Source organism: Miniopterus natalensis, chromosome 8 (assembly GCF_054644295.1).
Source record: "Miniopterus natalensis isolate mMinNat1 chromosome 8, mMinNat1.hap1, whole genome shotgun sequence".
Taxonomy (NCBI): domain Eukaryota; kingdom Metazoa; phylum Chordata; class Mammalia; order Chiroptera; family Miniopteridae; genus Miniopterus; species Miniopterus natalensis.
Genome location: NC_142088.1, coordinates 19,332,504 through 19,353,797, shown reverse-complemented (window position 1 = coordinate 19,353,797; position 21,294 = coordinate 19,332,504). Strand labels below are relative to the sequence as shown.

General features: G+C 41.1%; 1 protein-coding gene across 2 annotated transcripts in view; it reads left to right on the top strand.

The window, feature by feature from the left end:
• Nucleotides 1–21,294, top strand: part of ADAM23 (ADAM metallopeptidase domain 23) — a 135,990-nt gene that overhangs the window by 27,323 nt on the left and 87,373 nt on the right. For both annotated transcript variants that reach the window (XM_087819623.1, XM_016196702.2), the window contains exon 3: nucleotides 6,342–6,418. In XM_087819623.1, coding sequence (XP_087675749.1) covers nucleotides 6,342–6,418 — 77 coding nt within the window. The remainder of the gene's footprint in view (nucleotides 1–6,341; nucleotides 6,419–21,294) is intronic.

The window sequence follows — 21,294 nt, the reverse complement described above, 5'->3', positions numbered from 1 at the left end:
TTTCTGTTGCGTTATTATATAATTTAGTCCTCACACACATTCTATTGGTAAGTTGCTATTATTGTTATTTCAGTGGCCAGGAAACATTGAAGTTTAAGGATTTCTGTGTGAACTTGGCATTTTTTCTCACTGAACTGAAGAAAACACCTTATCTCTCTTCCTTTGATATATGATCTTAGACAGGAGCATCATTTAACTTCTTGGTGCCTTGAAAAAAAATTTTTTTTTAAAATAAAAGGGTAATAAAAATATGTATCTGACTTAACTTCACTGGGTGCTCTATTATTCTGGATAATTAAAACACAAGAGATATAGGGCATTATTATTTTTATCATATGGGAGATTGATCACATTGGTGATTACCAGTGTGCAAATTTAGAATAAGGAATTAGAACCCGATTATAAGAATTAAAAATAGCCTGTTGGTGTTGTCTTTTGGATCTCCTAAGATATAGTTATGCATTTGAGTTTTTGCATTATATAGATAAGAGATCCACAAGCTGAATTTTTATGTTTTTCCAGCTTAGTGGGGTAGACCCAGATTCATTTACAGAAAAGCCTGTATGATCTAAAGAAAGTGATGTGTTTTACTCAAACTTCTTTCAATTTGAGCTTGACAGTTTATTTCTTACTGAAATCTAATTATTTGGGTCACTGGATTCTATGTCTCTTGTTTTCACACGAAGAGGGACACGTCCTGTGCAACCAAGCGGACGCTAAGCTCCCTGGCGAGGCTCCTTTCTCCCGAGGCTCATGCTCAGCCCTTTCAAACAAAGCAGGCTCCTTCCAGTGTCTGATTCGCTGGTTCTCCCCCGCCCTTCTTAGCGGGCGAATTTCCAAATCTGCCTTCTCTGAAACACCATAAGATGTCCTGAGTCTCAAAAGAAGGCAGTGTTGGAGATTCTGGGAACTTTTCCCACTGTATTTGAAGAAAGGGAGTAGAAACTCTTGAAGGGTCTATTGAAAAATCATGAAGCGTAGGAGAAAAACTGTAAGCAACAGGATAAAGGGAGGGAAAAGCACTTCCTGAGAGGTTATAGTGTACACACAACCCCTCCCCATACACACAGTCACAACATATGTATTTGATGTTTTCATATGTATTTCATATGTATTAATAAGCAATATTATCCAAGCAATAGGGGAAATAAAAACAAGAAAAATTGCCTACATTCTCACTAGTAATCAACTATTGAGTGTTTTACTTTCTCCAGGATTCCTCCCAGTGGAGAAGACACTTTCATTAATCCTGGCTTCTACCATTGCAGCATTTTTCTCTCTCTAGCACCTTTTTTCCTAGAAGTCCACGGCCCTCTTCTTTAGGAAGCAGGACTTGAACCATCCCATGGTGTCTGCTCAGGCCTGCTTGATAGCCTCTGAAGCTTCTGTCTCCATTTGAAAGCACTTTCTTGTCTCATTGAGATGCCACCCTGGATACATTTCCTTTGTTACCTAATGAGTGTCTCCTTAAATAAACAGAATATATCTTAAGAGCAGGGAAACTCCTTCCAAATTTTTCTCTGTTGCACAAACCATGCACATTATAGACCATTCTAAAGTAAAACCCGTGCTGAGAGGATGTTGTGGTTGTACATACCTCAATTCAAGTTGCTCACTTTCTACCGAATTATGAAATTCAATCTCATAACGTTTTGTGAAATCTGGGAAAGTGTAAACTTCTCATTTCCCATATTTAGTTCCAGTTATATGCCTGTTTCATAGAACTCACATATCCCTGCCAAGCAGTAAAAAAGACTGATTGAACACTAATTATGTGTGAAACATTTTTGCATGAAAACATATACCCTGCAAGTGCCTGCTTTTTATTTTTATAAGTAGATAGTCATCTTTTTTCTCATTTTCATCTCCATATTAATGTTAACTACTATAGAATATAAGTCTCAAGAAAATGTAACTGTGTCCAGCTTACTTAATAATGTACCTTACACGAAGCTGAGCATGTATGTGTGATTGCTTCATATCATACCTTTGCTCCATAAGATGCAAAATCAGTCTAAGCTGAGGGATTGAACAGTCTTCTAAACTTATTTATTGTGATACCATTAGGTGCCGTCTACTCAAAGGAGGAAGCAGAACAACAAAAGCACATTGTTAGGATGTGTGAATTGTTTTCAGCGCAGGAGGTTTGTGTATATAATTGAGTTTAGTTGTTTTTGTTTATAGAGCTCCTGTAATTTCCCTGTGCCAGCTTCTGAGTCAAAAGAAAAATATCCAAGTGCTCAGGCAACAGCTGTTCTCAGTCTTCAGGGTGGTAATTCGGAGCCCAGGGCTGTGCTTGTTCTTACCGTGAAGTGACTCTGGCTATAAAACCCTGCATTCTTCTGCAGGGCCGCCACAGTGACTGTCCTTGTCAGAGCGGCCTGGTTAACCCCTATCTCGAAGGAGGAAGTACCGTGTCATGACCTCCCGTGAACTCATCTCCGAAGCACTGTGTTCCTGTGGTCTGTCTGGCTTCGTGTTATTGCCCACATTTCTGAACCGTGGTGCATAGTTCCTTTGTAGAAGAAAAGCAGTACCCAGGGTAGGCTTCGTATGTCAGTGAGTGGCAGTGATGCTGATCAGCCAGCCACCTGCACACTATTTAATAAACCCGAAGTGCTATGGCTGGCTGTATGTTATAAAATTTTCTGCTCATCTTGGCCATGCTTCTAATTTTTCTATCATTTGGAAGAAGCGGGTTAATAAGTAAGAACAAATAATACCCAAAACTGTAATTTGTAAAACAACAATGAGGAGGACACATTTTACCTGATTTGAAAGCATATTTAAAATGGACAGTCATCAAAACTGTATAATATTTTGTTAAGGAAAAAACGATCCATTGATATGGAATAACTGAGATTCCAGAAATTAAAAGCTATTTTGATTATGTCTAAAACAGCAGACATCACAGAATGAGAGGGAAAAGTAACATTTGTCAGGTATTTATTTTGGTACAGAGAAGAATCTATACTCTATGCAAATGTAGAATGTATAGCAATGGACAGGGAACAGAATGTAGGAAAAATAACATATACCACTGTATCGAAATTGCTTAAAATGGATACAGATATATTAGATGAATATTCTAATTTCATTTGATGTATGTGCAAAGAAGATGAATGCTGGAGGAAATCTTAAATCACTTTATAGGAAATGTGCTGCCTGTTAGTGTTAAATTAAAATGTTATAACATTTTTGTGATAAGTGTAATAAAATCAGACTTTCTCCACCATGGAAAAGCAGGAAGGTTGTTGATGACGCCATAATTGTTTTAGTTGTGGAGACCAGTCTGTCAATAGGTTTGAATCATAATGTTGTTGTTATTGATGATGATGATGGTGAAGGTAATGGCGTGTGCCCGACATGGTGCTGAGTAAGCGGGGGATCATTTAGAGGAAAGCTTGCTCTCTTGGCCAGATGTATGTACATGTGATCGGACGCATCACTGAGCATGTCATACGCAGCCCGCAGTCTCCAGCCCACCTTTTTAGATTCATTGTCTTTTGTTTCCTCCAAAAGCCATTTTCCTACAGGCCATACTATTTTTAAAAATTAAAAAAGTTTTTCCCCCATATTTATTTTTTACTCAGTTTTTGTCAATGTGTTCCCCATGCTCTGAATGTCTTTTCTTCTCCTGGCAGGTGGATTCTCATTCATGTTTTGAAATTTTGTTCCAGTCGCGCATCTTCCATTGAAGGCTTGCGCCCCCTGACCCCTTAGATACAACACGGAGGCTGGCAGCTCCCCCAGCTTCCCTGGAGCCTGACTCCCTTGAGCACAGAGGCTGTGTCCTAACATTTTTTATACAGAGTGGGGCTTAACACGTATGTGTGGAATGAGTGACTGAAAATAAACTAAAGAAAATCCCAATATTAATATTATTTGCTAGCTCTTTCATTAAATTCTGCTAAACTGAATCTTGTCACACCAACTCAGTATAAACTTATTTAGCAGCGGTCAAATTGTATAACTCCCAACAATTCTATAAAATGGGATAAGCAATTACTACTAGGCTACTTCTGGGTTTTGTTGGGGTTTGTACTTGTCTCATTGTAAAATGAGGCTTTTACTGGGTCACTGTCAGATTTTCCTTAGTATTTATAAAGACACTCGAGGTACGTGAGGTATGTTTATTAGCACTTTTAGACAGGGTGCTATTAATGAACTCTTCTCTCCTATTTAGTATTCTTAAGAGAAAATATGCCTAAGAACTTACCTTATTCTCAGGAAGTAAGTTTTTTTGTTTTATTTTTAAGCTTTTGGGACCCAGAGCTGAAAAATTTCCCCTTGTACAAATTATTCATCAATATAAAAATCTTCATGCAAAAATTAATGTTTCAAGACACAGAATCAATTTAGATTAAAGACTATATATGATATATGTGTTAGAAAGAGAGGTTCTTCTGCAGATGATAGAGACCACACTTGACAAAACCGAAATTCCTTTCTACATTATTGTCTTGATGCGGGAAACTCAGGTCCAGTATGATGACCCTGTTCTACATGGCTGTTTGAAGTTGGGCTTGCTATCACCACGGTGTTAGGGATTCAGGCGCTTTCTCATTGCTTTGTGTTTAAAATTCAGTGTTTGTTGGTTTCCTTTTAAAGAAACATTTATCTTTATTGTTGAAAGAATTACAGATGTTCCCCCTTTTCCGCCCTTTGGCCCCCTCTACCCCTCTCAAGCCCCTCCCCAGGCCTTCATTGCACTATTGTCTGTGTCCATGGGTAATGCATATATGCAGAAAAGTTCTTTGGTTAATCTCTCCCTGACCCTCTCCCCCCCTTCCCTCTGATATATGTCAGTCTGTTCCATGCTTCTATGTTTCTGGGTCTATTTTGTTTATCAGTTTATTTTGTTCATTAGGTTCCACATGTAAGGCAGATTATGTGATACTTGTCTGTCTCTGACTGGCTTATTTCACTTAACATAATACTCTCTAGGTCCCTCCATGCTATGTCAAAGGGTAAGATATCCTTCTTTTTGACATTTGCATAGTATTCCATTGTGTAAATGTACCACAGTTTTTAAATCCATTCATTCCCTTTTTATTTTATTTATTGATGATTATGGAGTGACTATCTCATCACCAGTTGTGCTTGACAAAAAGTCATGGTTTATAATATTTTATAGGTTTTGCATGACGGAAGTCTTGACAATAAATATTTACTTAATTGAAAGTTCATATATTTCGGGGAAGGGTCATTAATCTACAACTGTTTGCAAGACACTTGTGATGTGGGTTGGATTGGAAGCACTCCTGCTGATGGAAGGAAGAACAAATAAAGTTTTCCTGAATCCTTGAGGATGAAGAGTTCATTCTCCTGGTGAAGGAGAGCTTCCTTGAAGGATGAGTAGGGTTTCAATAATCCCAATGGAGGAGGGCTAGGAGGAGCGGGGCATGGTGTGTGGGGGAGGTGGGAGCTTGCTGTGGGAGCTTGCTGTGGGCGTGTGGCACTTGCCTGACGATTTGTGACACCTGCTGTGTTTTAGGAATGGAGTCTGGAGGAAAGATATTTGTGAGCAGGGGAGGGGAGAGGGTGTGAGTGTTGCAAGTACCCTTGTCCTCCCTCACCCCCCATATGGTGACAAAGGAGAGTCTTGTCTTGGGTAATACTTTGACAAAACGTCATTGATTTGTTAATTTACATTGTTCTAGATGATTCTGTGAGCTATACGGATTTTTAATATCTAGCACATATGATTTGTGTTTTGATGGGATTATCTTTGTATTTTGAGTGAAGGCACAATCATGCCAATATTTGTAAACCTGTGACTTTTAAAAGGCGACAGAAACTCTCAGTCTTCGCAAAGGGCCTGGTTCTAAGTGCTCCTGAAGCTAAAAGGTTGTGCTATTCCATTTACTGTCACATTCTGCTGATACATCATTTAGAGAAAGTTCCAATTCCTGATGAGGAGCAGAGAGCTGACATGATTTTTCACTTAGGTGTGCAGAAACAATTGGTTAGCTTTGTGTGCAAAATAGGCTGAAATCAAGCTTTAATTAGTCACACTCTTGCATAATTCATCACGGTCACTTTGTGAGTCCAGCTGAGTATACTCTTGATTTTTATCACGATGTGTTCATTTTAAAGGACTCTGTCTTTCTATTAGTTTCTTGCTGCACAGATATTCAGGTCTCCCAAGTACAGCCATGACAATGCACCCAGTCTCCTTTTAAAGAAAAATGAATTGTTACGTAAGGGTCTGTACATAAGGGAATCAATCAATCCATAAAAAAGTTCTTATAGAGAAATATCGTTCTCTATATCATTATAATCAGCTTTAAAGGCAGGAAAGTAAGCTAAGGACTTTTTCTGTCTTTTTGGATCTGCAGGCTGTCCATCTGGCCCAGGCAAGCTTCCAGATTCAAGCCTTTGGCTCCAGGTTTATTCTTGACCTCACACTGAACAAGTAAGTATTTAGTCATAATCCTGTTACGTGAGTGCAATAAAACTTCACTTCATGATAATAGGTTAGTTAAAATAATGTTTGTTGTTGACCCTGATAATATGTCATGTAACACTTCAAGAAAAACAAAGAAGTGTGAAGTTAATTATTTTTTCTTCTCCTGGAAGAAAAGGCATTTAACATTTAACTTGTTAAGTATCTCAAATACAGTACTTAGATATGATGATTTTAAATGAAATAAATATTTGAAGTAATGCTAGTTAATTAAATGTTAACTTTAATCATTACCATATATAGGACGCATGATAAATTACTGACTCAAGTACAAAATTTTCTTCCATTTTACCTTGCATTATACAATTCTCATATTGTATTGCAATTCTGAATAAACAAAGAAAATGATGACTTATAAATATTTTGAGAAGGTTCTTTGCTTTGTAATTTGCTCTCATATAGGTCTTTTAGAAATGCTGGTCCTGATAAAAACTTACCCGATTTTCCTCTGAGCATTTTAAGTTTATGCTGATATTTAAATGCTGTTTTCTAAGTTGGAACCCATTGTACAGATGTCTTTGTACAAAGCATGAGCAAGAACCGTTGACAAAAGCAGGGCTCTTCAGCCACTAATTGAGCTAACAGTGAGCTTTCTTTGGTAAAAGGGATTTCCTGTGTAGTTTTCTTTCATTTAAGAAGCTCCTATCAGTATTTTAAACTATCATCAGTATTTTGACCAGGACTGTATCTTTGCCAGAAAAATACCATGTAATGCTATCAGACAGACACTATAATGTAGGTGACCACAATCAATATCTGAGAAATTGCAAAGGATTCTAAAGAAGAGCTATTAAATTTCTTGTATGCCAAATTCTGTGAACTCTGCAGAAAAAAAATGCAGCGTCAGCTTGGGTGCTCCTTACTCAAGTGTTATTGCAGCTTTAAGTCAGAATGAATCAGCAGATCTCAGAACTTCCTTTGTTGAAAGTACTGCAGGTTTTCCTTTTTGAGTCTGCTGAGCACTGGTTGAGTTCCTTTCCACCAGGCTGTGTCAGCACTGTGCCTGTTTAAGAGATTTGTCTTGCCAAATCTTAGACTATGTTGAGAAGCTGGCTATGGCTAAATTTAGTGTTTCAGTCCTCTATTCCTTTAACTCTTACTGCAGTGGAGACTGTCATTCCAGACTGTAGCGTGGTAAGCAACCAACATTGCTAATGTGTTGGTTGAGGCTGACGGCCATAGCACAGCCTCCCAATCAGATGACTGAGAAAGGGTCATATTGGATGTCCAAGGCACTTAGAGATCTGGAAGCATATCAGAAAGTTATTTACCACTAATATTTAAGGTGCAAAGGAACCAAATTGAGCACCTGCTATGAGCAATCCTTGCCTTTAGGAGCTTGTAGTTTAGTTGGGAGAGGTTGTCAGATTAATACGTAATTTTTGATGAGTGAAATCTGTTGTACTAGAGATAAATATGGAATGCTATGGTAGCAGCAAATAGAGGCAGCTCTCCAGGCTGGAGGAGTATGAAAAGGCATCTTGGAAAGGTGATGCTTGAGCTAAATCTTGGAAGCCAAGTGTTAGTGAGGAAGGGAAGTGTCGGGGATGGATTGGGGTGGGGGAGAGAGAGGGAGAGAGAAAGGAAGGGAGGGAGGGAGGGAGGGAAGGAGACAGAGAGAGAAAGGGGAGAGAGAGGATAGGGAATAGAGAATTACATTCTGGAGGACAGTCTGTGCTAGGTAGGCAGGGCCAGGTAGCAGTGTGGCCTGCTAAGGGAGAATGAGTCTTTTGTTGAACTTTATGGTAAATGACAAGGTTGAGGCAAGGGAGATGAGTCAGGAGGTGAGTCCAGAGACAACTTAAGTCATGGAAGATCTTGTATGTCATGCTCAAGTGCTTGCCCCTTATCTCCCTAGACCGTCAAAATGAAGGGAAATGAACAGAAGTTTGGTTCTTGGGAAGTGTTGAGAGGCATGAAAGGGGATTCTTTCAATAAATCTTCAGCTGATAGAAATCATTAGGATTGCTTTGATATGGATGACAAGGCAGAAGGAAGGGTTAAAGTTAATAGGTGCCTTGAGTGGATAGCTGGGTGGAGGTGGCATCCTGCTGAAATGGGTAGCACAGGGAACACACAGGTTAAATGGTGAAGAGGAAAGGAAGTGAAATCAGAACAGACATAATTGATTTTAGGGGCTTTGGGACACACATGAGGCCACAACTAGGGGGCAGGTGGATATAACAGTCTGAAGCTCAGGGAAGACATGGGGGCTGGAGAGAGTAGAGTTGAGAGTCGTTTCCATGTAAATGTTAGTGACAGACATGGCTGTGAAAGAGATTGGGTAGCATGGGTAGAATAAGGAGAACATAAACTGGGAAGATAGTTAATGCTGAGGAGAGGAAGAGGAGCCCACGAAGGGACAGAGAATGAGTGGGATCTACAGCATCACATGCAGCAGAATGATCTAGTGAGGTAAGGGAGCAAGGATTTCCTTTTGGCTTTTCCCACTAAGTAATCAGTGCTGGTCTGAAGGCAGCAGTTTCAGTGAAGCTCTGGGGGCAGAAACCAGGTTACAGTGAACTGGGAATGAATGAGAGATGATGTGGAGACAGCAAGTACCCGTTGGGAAGGTTCGAGAAAGAGAGAGAGCTAGAGTAGTAGCTAGAAGACATTGGGGTCAAGGAAGGGCCTTTTAAGGATAACAGAGCAAGATGATAGGCTGAGAGATGGAGCTGATAAGAGTGAGAAGTGAAGATACAGAAGAGAGGGAAGGTAATTATACAGCAAGATCTGGGAGAAGACAGGAGCAGTGGGCAAAATTTAGTTGTGAACCAGGAGAGACAGTTCATTCCCAACTTGTGCGAAGGAAGGTATTATCATGTGTGCAGTCAGAGGCTGGTTTGCTGGTGAAGGGATGGAGTTCAGGAAATGCATCTCAGAAGATTTTCTTCTGCTTGGAGGTGGCATTTTCTGCCATGGGGATTAGGATGGAGAAGGAGAGTGGGTTGGGGCTTGAGGAAAATGATGGAAGTTTAGATTAATTGCTTAGAGGAATGGGTGAGTAAGCTCATCAAGGTCATGTTAAAGAATTTATAAGCAACCTTCATTAGAAATCATGCCTTATGTGTTAGTCTTGCATTCTTCCTGATGGTGTTTTTTAAAAAAATCACTGCAGTGTATGAGGGAAGGAGAAAGATTGTAGTATGGGTAAGGGTTCAGTTTTTCTGGTGGTAGCACAGAGGGAGAACAGTGGTGGCAAGCCTTTTTGAATACTGGTGAATAGCTTGGGTAGTTAAGTATCAGGATGTAGTCTGGGTAAGAAAGGAGATGAGATCAAGAGGAGGCTGATGGACTGGGAGAAAATGGAGGTCTCTGTAAGGAAAAGTAAATGCAGTGGGAGGGAGGCCCTGAGAGTCGAATCATGTGGTATCTCCCCATGCAGATTTCTGAGCCATCTGAGGACAACCTGGGTGTGCAATCATGACCTAGAGACAGGGGAATTGTACTCTATAATCGTATGATATGTGTTGGCCAGGGTGGGTCTCTAGTTTAAATAACTTTCAATGGCTGGTATTAACTAAAAAGTCTGGTCCACCTTAGAATAAACTTAAAGAGGCAAGGGAGTTTTAAAATCAGTCATAGAGGAATCAAAAGAGCTTCTTCAGAAAGAGGAATCTCATTCCCATTATAAGGTGGTCATTGCCACACTATTTACAATAATTTTAAGTTGCTAGAGGAGGGAAAAGGCAAAAGGTATATGATAAATATATGGGCTCAGTGATGGAGTGAAAGCATAAAGATGTTAAAATAAATGAATCAAAGTGGTGGCCATAGAATCTAAATGATAATGACCTCACCAGGCCTGGACCACCAGTTTGGGAAGATTACCCTGATGTGAGTTCCTGAGAGTGGAGCCTTTTTGAGTCTGTGCTCTCCTAGATTGAACACGGGAGGCCTTGGCTTGCTGAGGCATCTCATGGCAGAGGTGTGTGCTTCATTGACTTGTTCAACAAACATTGAGCGAACATCTGCTGTATGCCAGTGACTGCTGTAGGGGCTGGTGCTGCTGGGAGTAGGATAGACAAGGTCTTCATTCCAAGGGAAAAGGCAGATGGTGAACCGCTAAATAAAGACAAGTGCATTGAAGGACTTACAACTGGGCTCTGCAATGGAGAGGGACTGCAGTGGGGATGGGGTGGTGGCCAATGTTATTTAGATGTCACAGATGCCAGAAGGTCTGTCTGAGAAGGGACAATGAACTGAGACTTGATTGTCACAGATGAGCCACCCCGTGAAGCTGGAACGCTGAGGATTCCTCATAGCTGGGACAGTAAGACAGCAAGTGTTGAGGAGAACGGGGAATGTTCAAGAAGGACAGAGGCAGATGTGACTGGAGTGCAGTGGGGGGCAGGGGATGGTGGGAGACTGAGGAGACAAGACCAGAGAGGAACCATGTAGCCAGAACATGTCCACGGTGACGCATTTGGGTGGGAAGCCATTGGAGGGCAGGAAGCATGGACGTCACACCATCGGATTTACATTTGATTTGGCCCAAAGGTCCTAAGGGTGGCCTCAGAGGACCTTTAGTCATATTCCTTTCAGGTATACACTCCTTTTCAATTTTGTTTTGTTTTTCCTCTGGCATAACCATTGTTCCAAGTTACAGGAGGTTTAAAAAGGATTAGTAGATTAATAATCCTTAATGTGTATCGATCCTTGGAAGTCCCAGGCGGTCTGAGGATTGTCTTCCTTGTCTGTGTGATTGGAATTACGCCAAAGCCTCTGTTACCTGTAATTAAATTTGCTGGTGTCTTCAGAAAATGTTCATTGGGGATAGCTGTGATCAGAGCCACATAATGGTTGAAAGCACAGGTTCTGGAGTCAAACAGACCTAGGTTTGAATCTGGGGCTGCCATTTACTAATTGTGTGAACTTGACAAGTTTCTCAACTTTTTAAAAAATAACAGCATGAAATATAATTCACATGCCATAAAATTCCCTCCTTTAAAGTGTACCGTTCAGTGGTTTTTATTATATTCAGAGTTGTGCAATTATCACCACCATCTAATTCCAGAACATTCTTGTTGCCTCAGAAAGGATACCTGACTGTAGTACCTTTCTGTAGCAGCCACTTCCCGTTCTCCTCTCCCCAAAGCCTCTGGCAACCACTCCTCTACTTTCTGTCTCTTAAGGATTTGCCTATTCTGGACATTTTGTATAACTTATGGTGTTTTGTAACTGACTTCTTTTATCAGTGTAATGTTTTTAAGGTTCATCTATGTTGTAGCTGAATAATATGCCATTGTATGGATATACATGGTGGAGCAAACATAGGTTAAAGTTGTTCATATGGAAAATATTACAATAATTAGTAAATAAGAATAAACTTTGTGTTTCCCATACCTACAACTGTAAACCTAATTTTTCTCCACCCTGTATTCTTTTTAGGCTTCAGGTTCCTTCCTAAGCTCTACGTTGTTGTAAGGATTAAATGAGATAATGTGTGGTACTTATACAGGTCTGATAATTGGAAGGACATGTTCAATGCTATGGACTGAATATGTCCTTCTAAAATTCCTATGTTGAAACCTTAACCCCCAATGTAACTATTTGGAGATAGAGCCTATAAGGAGGTAATTAGGCTCAATGAGGTCATAGGACGGAGCCATGATCTGATAATATTAGTGTTCTTATAAGAAGAGACACCAGAGAGCTTGCTCCCTTGTTCTCTCTTTCTCTGCTGTGTGAGGACACAGCAAGAAGGTGGCTGTCTGCAAGCCAGGAAGAGGGTCCTCTCCAGGAATTGAATTAGCCAGCATCTTGTTCTTGGATCTAGCCTCCAGAAGCATGAGAAATACATTTCTGTTGTTTAAACCACCCAGCCTATGATATTTTGTTATGGCAGCCTAAACTGATTAATACATTCACCAAATATGTGTATTATGATTCATTATTATTACCGCAGCAAGGCAGTTACTGGGCTGGAATCAGCATTGAAGAAAAGAGTCATTGATCTCATGGAGCTTATGATCTAATAAGAGCAGCACAAAAGTCCGTTGTGCTTTGGTTTCAGTCCGTATTTTTTTCTGACTTTTTGTAAATGAGAAAGGGGTGGTGTACTGTGTGATCTTTCCCCTAATGAAAGTGGACTGAAGAAAAAATAGAGACAATTTTATATGCCCATGGTTGAAATGCATTGAAGGTAATGAGCACTAAAAATTTAGACAACATACTTCTGTTGAGTTAAAAACACATTTGTAATACATTTGGTGCTTCTCCACTTGTCCTCTAGCTCTTTACTAGACATCCATTAAAGAATGGGACGCTGAATAGTTGGATATTTAACTTTCCGGCCACCTGGTTGTGTCTGATGCGATTGCTCAGGCCTCAGCGTGCTCTCCTGCTTATTGCGAAGTGAATCCCTGTAATCCTCTGACCTCTGCCCGGTGCAGAGGGGAAGCAGTCCAAGGAGGCATCTGATGTGAAGCCTTGGTTGATAAAGCGGCGGCATGTTCTTAAGAGAACAGTACTCTAGTGAGAGAATGTGGGGTCTCATGAGCCTCTCCTGTACATTTGTCTGGAACAGTGTACAGGAGAGTTCTGACAGGGTGAAGTCAATGTAAGAAGATATCAGTATGAGATGGCTAGAGCCTAAAACTGAGGAGCGGACCTGAAACCCGGAGAGGAAGGACTGCTCCATCAGGGACCATGTGGAGAGAAACAATTCTGGTGTTCGATGAGGGGGTGGAGAAAGTGCTAAAAGTTATATCATTATCATTTTCAAGCCTGTGCCAAGCTAAAATAATTGTGCATGTGTAATTATCAGCTGTATATGGTCTGAATTCCGCAGTGCAGTGTGAGCAGAGAGCTCTGCCACGAATGGGCTGTTCTAGGAGAAATGCAGGGAAGGTGTGTGTTTGGAGGGTGTTCTTCTCTAGCTCTCCATTTCCCTGAGAGGGGGATGGTTGAGGAACAATTCCCTGGCAGTGCCTTGGATAATGTGGGCACCACTGGAGATGTGTAACCGTATCATGAAGACACTCACTGTTCCTCTCCCTGGGAACCTTTCTGCTTTCTTTGGAAAGTTCTAGTGAAGGACTCCCACCCTTTTCTACACCGATGCTTGTTCCTCCAAAGGGGGAGGGATCGATAGGCTTACTTTATTTAAAATGATGGAATTGTGCTTTGATGGTGTCTCACACTAAAACATCTGCTCCTGGGTGAGGTGGAAATCCCTTGGTGCCTGCAGAGTCCACTCAGCAATCTGAACATATCCAGTCTTTCTAGCTCCTCTACTTGCAGTGGGTAGTGAGGCTGAATCAGTTCTGCCTCTGCAGGCTCACTGGAAAGCCTCTTTAGTCGAAGGTGCCAGCCACGTTTTCCAGTCTCACTTGTTAGGAAAGTTGTATTTGGGGTCTAAATCTTGTCCTACTCGGTTCCATCATTTTGTGCACATACTTTTTTGGCTAGAACATAGACCAATGACTGGTATCCCAACAAATATTAAACATTCTGTAAACTCCAACAAATCCTACGAGGAGACACTGCTAGACCTGAGTCATGTCCAAATTTGGCTTTGTGTTACATATGTAGATAATGCTGACATTGATCTCAGAAATCTCAGAAAAATAAAACTGATGGAGCATCCCCAGTTCAGAGAAGTACACAGACCTCAACTACAACACTCTTCTACGTAGAGATGTTTGCGCTGACCTGCAGTGATGTTTCCCTTCCCCCAGGGATGGTGTTTGGAGTGTGTGCAGGAAAAGGTGGGGTAGTGCAGGGATTCAGGTGACTGGAGTGGCCTAGTGGCTTCATCTGGAGAGGGATGGCCTTAAAGAGGTGTTAAGAATAAAGTCATGATGAAAAAGCTTGAAGTAATACATCTAGTAAGGTAGTTCTGGATTTAGGAAAAGATCTTTGTTCTGATTTTTTGGGGAATCGGGTGTTTGATTTATGATGAATATTTAGAAAACGCTGATTTAAAGAAATACACACACAGTAATTTGCTCATTAAACGCAGTTCATGTAGTGCTTTTGAAAGAAGAAAAGAGCCACATGGATGTAGTTTCGGTAAAGAACCTGATTTTCAGTGCTGATTAGCGTGGTTAATTCATTCTTCATTCAGTCAACAAACATTGAGCATCCGGTGTGTGTCAGATACTGTGCCAAGCAACCCAGGGAATTTCTCCTCTCCAAGAGCCGACAGTAGAGAACTGAGATGAAAACATATGCAACTAGTATTAAAACATGATAGGAGGTGACTTGTGGGGCCTTGGTGCTAAGGAAAGTTTTCACGGGTAAGGTGGGATTTGATGTTTCTTGTGAAGGATACTGTCTTGGTTTTGGTCTCCCTGGTAGCAGATCCTGAGGCAAGGATTCTAGGAAATACCTTTAGGGAGTGGGGAAGTGAGATGTGGGAGAGGAGGAAACTAAAAAGGGGTGAGTGCCCATCTGGGGCTCATCCCACTGAAGATCTCTGGGAGTCTGTGGGTTTGTTCGCTATAACACACCAGAATGTTTTTCAATGGAGGGGCCAGGAAGCTGCAGTCTTGTCCACCAACTGCCAGTCTGTTGTTGGTGGAGGGCTTCTTTTTGGAGCAGTAATTCAGTACCTCCCCCATGCTTCCTTCTGGGTACCTCCCACTTCTTCTTCCAAAGGCCCTGAGGCCAGCAGTCTCGGGTTGGTCCAGTCAGCTGCCTCCAGTGTGTGGAGGTGAAGACTGAGGGCCTGTGGGCAGAACATGTCAGAGTCTGCTAGAGATGCTTTACATTTGGAATGATGTGGGAGGGAGAGAGACACATCCACGAGGGGAAATGGCAGAGCAGGGGGGTGGGAGCGGGAGAGCACCGAGCTCCCCGGGTGAGTGAAGCCGGTGAACCCTTCGCTCAGATCAGCTTGAGCTATCAAGCAGCAACAGGAGGCAAACTGCCTGGTTGGTGTTTCCCTGGGTCCCAAGAGGGAATTTCAGTCTCATCCAGATGACTGTTATTTCTGCTCTGCAAATTTAGAGATTTGAACTTAAATTTGGCTGGGAAGAGGGCACATGTGGAGAAGAAACAGCTCTGCTGCCTTTTGTGAGTGAACAGGACCAGGACTTAGGAGCGGTGGCCGGAGATGAGTGTGAAGCACATGGGCCTGTGCTCCAGGCCGAGGCTGTGGTGTCGCCGTCTTGTGTGGGTTTGTGAGTGTGCGAGACTCTTGAGCCGAGATTGGCTGGCCACGTGCGTCAGTGCCGACCTCACGCTTCTCTCCTGCCAGCGGCCGCCCATCGGCTTCGCCGCTGAGACTCCGCTTACACGTCTGGGCAGGGAGGCTGGGGAGGCGGTGGTGTTTCGGAGCGCAGGTTTCCGTCTCAGCCTTGCTGCTGAGGCTGCCGGCCAGGGCTGCCCTCAGGTTTTAGTCCGAAGGAGTTAGGGGTGATGGGTAACACTGATCTCCATTTCAGGATTCTGTGTCTTTAAGATGCTACTGACTCACAGGCTAAATGCTCTATTTCCTAAATTCAGGGATCTGCATTAGGAAGGCTTTCTATTACAATCGTTATGGTGGTGATAGAGCCTGTGCTAAGCCCTTTACCTACATTCTTCAATTTAAGTTCCTTTAATAACCCTGCGAGGAGGCTGTGATAATCTCCGTTTTACAGCTGAGTAACCTCAGGCCTGGGGAGATTCAGTCACGTGCTGGGATTCAGCACGGGCTGTCCATCTGGAGTCTTCTTATGTGGCGGCTTTGATCGTGGTGTTGGACTATCAATTTACAAGTGAGCAGGCATAATTCTAATGATTGCTCATCTGTTCAGATTAAGGGAGAAAAAAAGAAATGAACAATTTTAGTCATTTTTAACAATATAAAGAAAATGCAAAAGGCCCCAACAGGACTTAAAATAATCCTATTTGTTGAGCAGACCATCTGTTATGTGCTGAATTGTGTCTCCCCCTCCCCCCAAATTCATATGTTGACGTCCTAACATCCAGAACTTCAGGAAGTAACTGGTTTTGAAATAAGGACTTTAAAGAGGGAATTAAGTTAAAATGAAGTCTTTAGGATAGGTCCTAATCCAACATGACTGGTGTCCTTATAAGAATGGGAAATTTGGACACAGACGTGTGTGCACAGAGGAAATACCATGTGAGGACACAGCGAGCCCACATTTTGATCTGGGATTTCTAGTCTCCAGAACTGTTAGGAAATAAGTTTCTGCTGTTTAAGCCACCAGTGGTACTTCATTAAGGCAGCCCTAGCAAATTTATACACATTCTCATTTTCATTTATTGCCTACTTACTGCAGTGAGACATTCAGCATTAAGCGGCTCCTTGGTAATGGGTAAATCTGTTTGTCTCTCATAGTTAATACTCTTACTATAATTTCCGAGTGCATTTTGAGAGATTATGGCCTCATTTACCTTTATGTACTTTAGGAAGAGTGGAACTATTTTGGTAGTTTTGGTATTATCTGTGATAATAAGGAATCTTAAGAGGTAAAGATCCCCAAAGTTGCCATAAGTATTGATTGCCACTGTGACGTGCAATATGATGTAGATGCTTTTTATTTGTCCTAGAGGCCCAGTAGTTGTCTACAGTTTCCTGTGCTGGCAGGGATGAGTTGCTGTGGGGTTTTCTCTCCTTAAGGCATCCTTTCCTGTCTAGTTCTAAACATTTTGATTCTATAGTGCTGGGTAGCTCTTCTATTTGCCATATTTTCTCTGATCAAATGGATACCTATTAGGTCTCCTTGGGCATTTCTGGTTAAAGAGTTAACCTATATTGAGTGCTTTGGATGTTTTATCATTTGCTTTTTTTTCTTTCATGTCTCAGCTTTTTTAAAAAAAGATTTTTTATTGATTTTTAAAGAGAAAGGAAGGAAGAAGAGAGAAACATTGATCGGCTACCTCCTGCATGCCCCCTACCAGGGATCAAACTTGCAACCCCGGCATGTGCCCTGACAGGAATCGAGCCAGCAACCTTTCAGTGCATGGGACGACACCCAACCAGCTGAGCCACACTGGCAGGGCTTATTTGCTTTTGATGACCCATCTTTATGCTGATAGGTGGGATTCAGAAACCTTTGAAAAATTTTATAATAGATTAAGGATTGCCTAAATAGGTTCTAGTTCTGTTTTGGGGGGGATGGTATATCTGACCTATTTTCAAAGTGGTTTGAGAATGACCTTCATAACTATAAAACATAAACCATAATTATATATATAATTATATAATTATGAAACAATAATAGCAGAGCAGTAAAAATAAAATCACAATGAAACCATTGATACTTAAGTATTGAGTCTTGATTTTCGTAGGTGGACGAGACCTAGTATAACTCTTGGGTAGTGAAGGGCAGTGGATGTTTGCCTCTGCCTGCAGTAAGTGACTTGCTTACCCCCATGCCCTCTTGCCTGTTGATAATAATTATTGTGGATGAATGCGACCAGGGAGATTAAACACGAGGCTGAGGGAATCAGGAGGACCATAGGAACTGGATTGAATTGGATTCTCTAAGTTTCAAGAAATGAGAAGACTGATTGCCTAGAAAAGGGGAGTCTATGGCTATAGTCTCTAGCACCAAGGAGGTAAAAATAGGACATCTAAGAATTTCTAGCAAAATCAAAGATATTTAATTGTCATTGGGATCACATTGTACTGTTTCTTTAATTTAGGATATAAAAGACATATCTAGTGAATAAAGAGACTATTTCTTGGCCAGTGGATTAAAAGAAACCCCTATGCAGAATGTAGGCAAATAAAACTTGAACTTGATTTGTTCTTCAGAACTCTTGGCCTTCTGAAGACAAATTAATTATAAAAATTGCAGCAGAAGTTAATCATGGCAAAACATTGAAAAGCACTTAGGATTTGGTGTTACTAGCCATCTGAAATGAGTTAATTACAATAGTTCCTGACTTTAGATCTTATTTTTCTGACAGTTAAGTGAGAAAGACCACATACTAGAGTATATAATTCCCATTATCTGATAAAAGAAGTTTATCTGTCTGTTGAGAGATATAAATGTTTTCCTGCCCAGGAGACATTTATCTCTTTAGTTTGATGTAGCAGGACATTCCGTAGCATAATGGTTAATGTCCATAACCATAGTTTTGTGAATGACCAGAAATGTTACTTAAATGGACTTCTCATATTGACCTTCTGTGAAAGCCAAATGCATAAAGTTCTTTCTAACCTCAGTGGATTGATCGATAGATTTCCATTGATTGAAACCTTTTATGAACCATTCCAAATACTTTTTATTTCAGAAATGTTTATTGAGAACTTGCTAAGTGCCAGACCCTCTTGAAAGTGCCAGAGAGAAATGCTTCCCTCCTGAAGCTTACAGAACAATGGAAGACAAAACAGGCCTATAGGCATTTAAATTATAATATGAGAAGTTCGTGGTGGGCTTTTATCCCTAAGGGGGTGCTTTGCTCTTTAAAGCTATTCAGATTATGGTAAAGGGTTTCTTTACATGACTTTTAGGACTTGCCCACTCTCCCTCCTTCTGTCCTCTACATTATGCTAAATTATGAGGGAACAGAATGAGATGGAGTCTCTTTAAGGAGCCCACAATTTAGGGTGGGATCAGGGAAAGCTACACAGAGGAGGGGATGGTTGAGCTGAATTTTGAAGGGTAAGTAATTTAAGGATGAATTACTTTTCAATACTTTTTAAAAATTATTTTTTATTTTTTTGTTGTGAATCCTTACCCAAGGATATTTTTCCCATTGACTTTTTGAGAGAGTGGAAGGGAGGGGAAGAGAGAGAAAGAGAGAGAGAAAGAGAAACATCACTTCGAGAGAGATGCATGGATTGGTTGCCTCCTGCACACGCCCCGACCAACAGGGGCAGGGGTTTGAACCTGCAACCCAGGTGTGTGCCCCTGACAGGCAGTCGAACCCGCAATCCTTGGTCCATGGACCGATGCTCTAACCACTGAGCCAAACTGGCCAGGGCTACTTTTAATACTTTTAGATGGGGTTCGAGTGGAAGCAGTAATTTTTGAGCACTCTTTATTTTTACTGGTGAGTCAGTATTTCATATGGAATGTTCACTGGATATTTACGAGGGATGGGTTGTTGACACAGGGTAGTTATTTTGCATTGTTTCTCTCACTGGTATCTAATAGCCAGGAGCAGTTTTATGAGCTGGAAAAATGAAGTACTGATTTTCCTGAGTTTAAAAATGCATATGTGCCCTTTTTACTTTGGAAGGTTTAGTTAACTCTTATTTCTATGAAATCATTAATGTACTCATGAGTCAATGTGTAAACATTGAGTGAGAGTGGTGCTTTCAGAAGTAAATAATCTACCTTTCCATCCAGCTTTGAACACCTTGGCTCTTTTTTGTGCTTTTGATTTGGCGAGCTATAAAAAATGAGCAAACCACGAGACACCGTTAGGTATTCTTTTTCATGAAAGCAGTTTGAGGCAGGGTTTCCAATCTTATAGATTAAAGGCAGTAAGCTGTTCCTGTGCATGGCACCGTCCACAAAACACCATGTTGTATTTTTCTTGTTTGGATTTCATAGCTCTCTTCAAGATAGGCTGTCAGGAGCTGCTTTCTATAATTAAAATATTCCATGACTTGTTTGAAAAGTTATTTTTTTCTGTTTTACATGCAGGAAATTCTTCTTTCGTCCTGTAAGGCTCAGTATTATAAGACTTGCCTAATAGTCAATCAAATACTAATAGTGTCAGTATAGAGGACTCATAGCGCTGTACGCATTGTCCTGAGAGCCAAAAGAAAACCAGTCTTTTTGGGTCTTTCTTTGAAGGCCACTTCCCGGTAAGTAATTATTAAAGTAGGTGGCTCTCAAAGTACAAAACCCCACAAATCCTTAGATGTTATTCAGCATGTGTGTAGCACTGGTGTGTGGGTGGTCGTGATCCATGATAATTGATGATATTACTACATTCATTAAAAATGGCCTTTAGGAAGGAAACAAAACCTTTTGTGTGACTAAGCCTTATCCACAGTGTGGATGATACTCTGGAATCAAATCAGAATGTTTCTCTTAGTATAATTTGACTGACAAGCAACTGTAGCAGGGCTATTTGTAGAGTAGCGTAGACGTCCGTGTCCTCTCCTTCATGTGAAATCCAGAGGGTCCGTCTTGTCTTTGCTCTGTACTCTTGGCATCAAGGGAAGTCCAAGAACTTGAGAGGGTGGGTGTGAGCAAGATCTGTTGTCATCTGCCTGTGCCTCTATCTGTGAGGGAGCCTGTGATTAGCTAGGGGATACATTCCTGCCACACTTTTCTTCCAACCATGAATCCCTCTGTCACCTTCCACTTTTTTTTTTTTTATTAATATGTCTTTATTGATTTCAGAGAGAGGAAGAGAGAGGGAGAGAGAGAAATAGAAACACCTATGATGAGAGAGTCATTGACCGGCTGCCTCCTGCACACCCCCTACTGGGGATCAAGCCCACAACCCAGGCATGTGCCCTGACCAGGAATCGAACCTCGATCTCCTGGATCTTAGGTTGATGCTCAACCCCTGAGCCATGCTGGTCAGGCTCACCTTCCACTTTTGATTTCGGGCTTTGAATGTAGCAACCTCACACTTTTTAAAAAAAAGAAAGGATGTTTTCATACTATTTGAAGAAAGCATGATCCGAATTATCTTTGAGAGTTGGATGCAATCGCAGAGTATTTCTTACTCTGGTGCTTTTCTGGGTTTAAAATCAAGATACAGATTTCCTTTGTAAAGTACTAGTTTCTTGTATTAAGGGAGGCTGAGTTATAGGTGAGCTTCCCAACTTTTTTGGAATTGGTTAAAGTATGTAACTTCTGAATCTCCACTTTGAATTTGGAAGAGTTTATAAAGGCTGATGATTTGATGAAAAGAGCTTTAATTTTGACACCCAAATGAAAACTATTACAGGA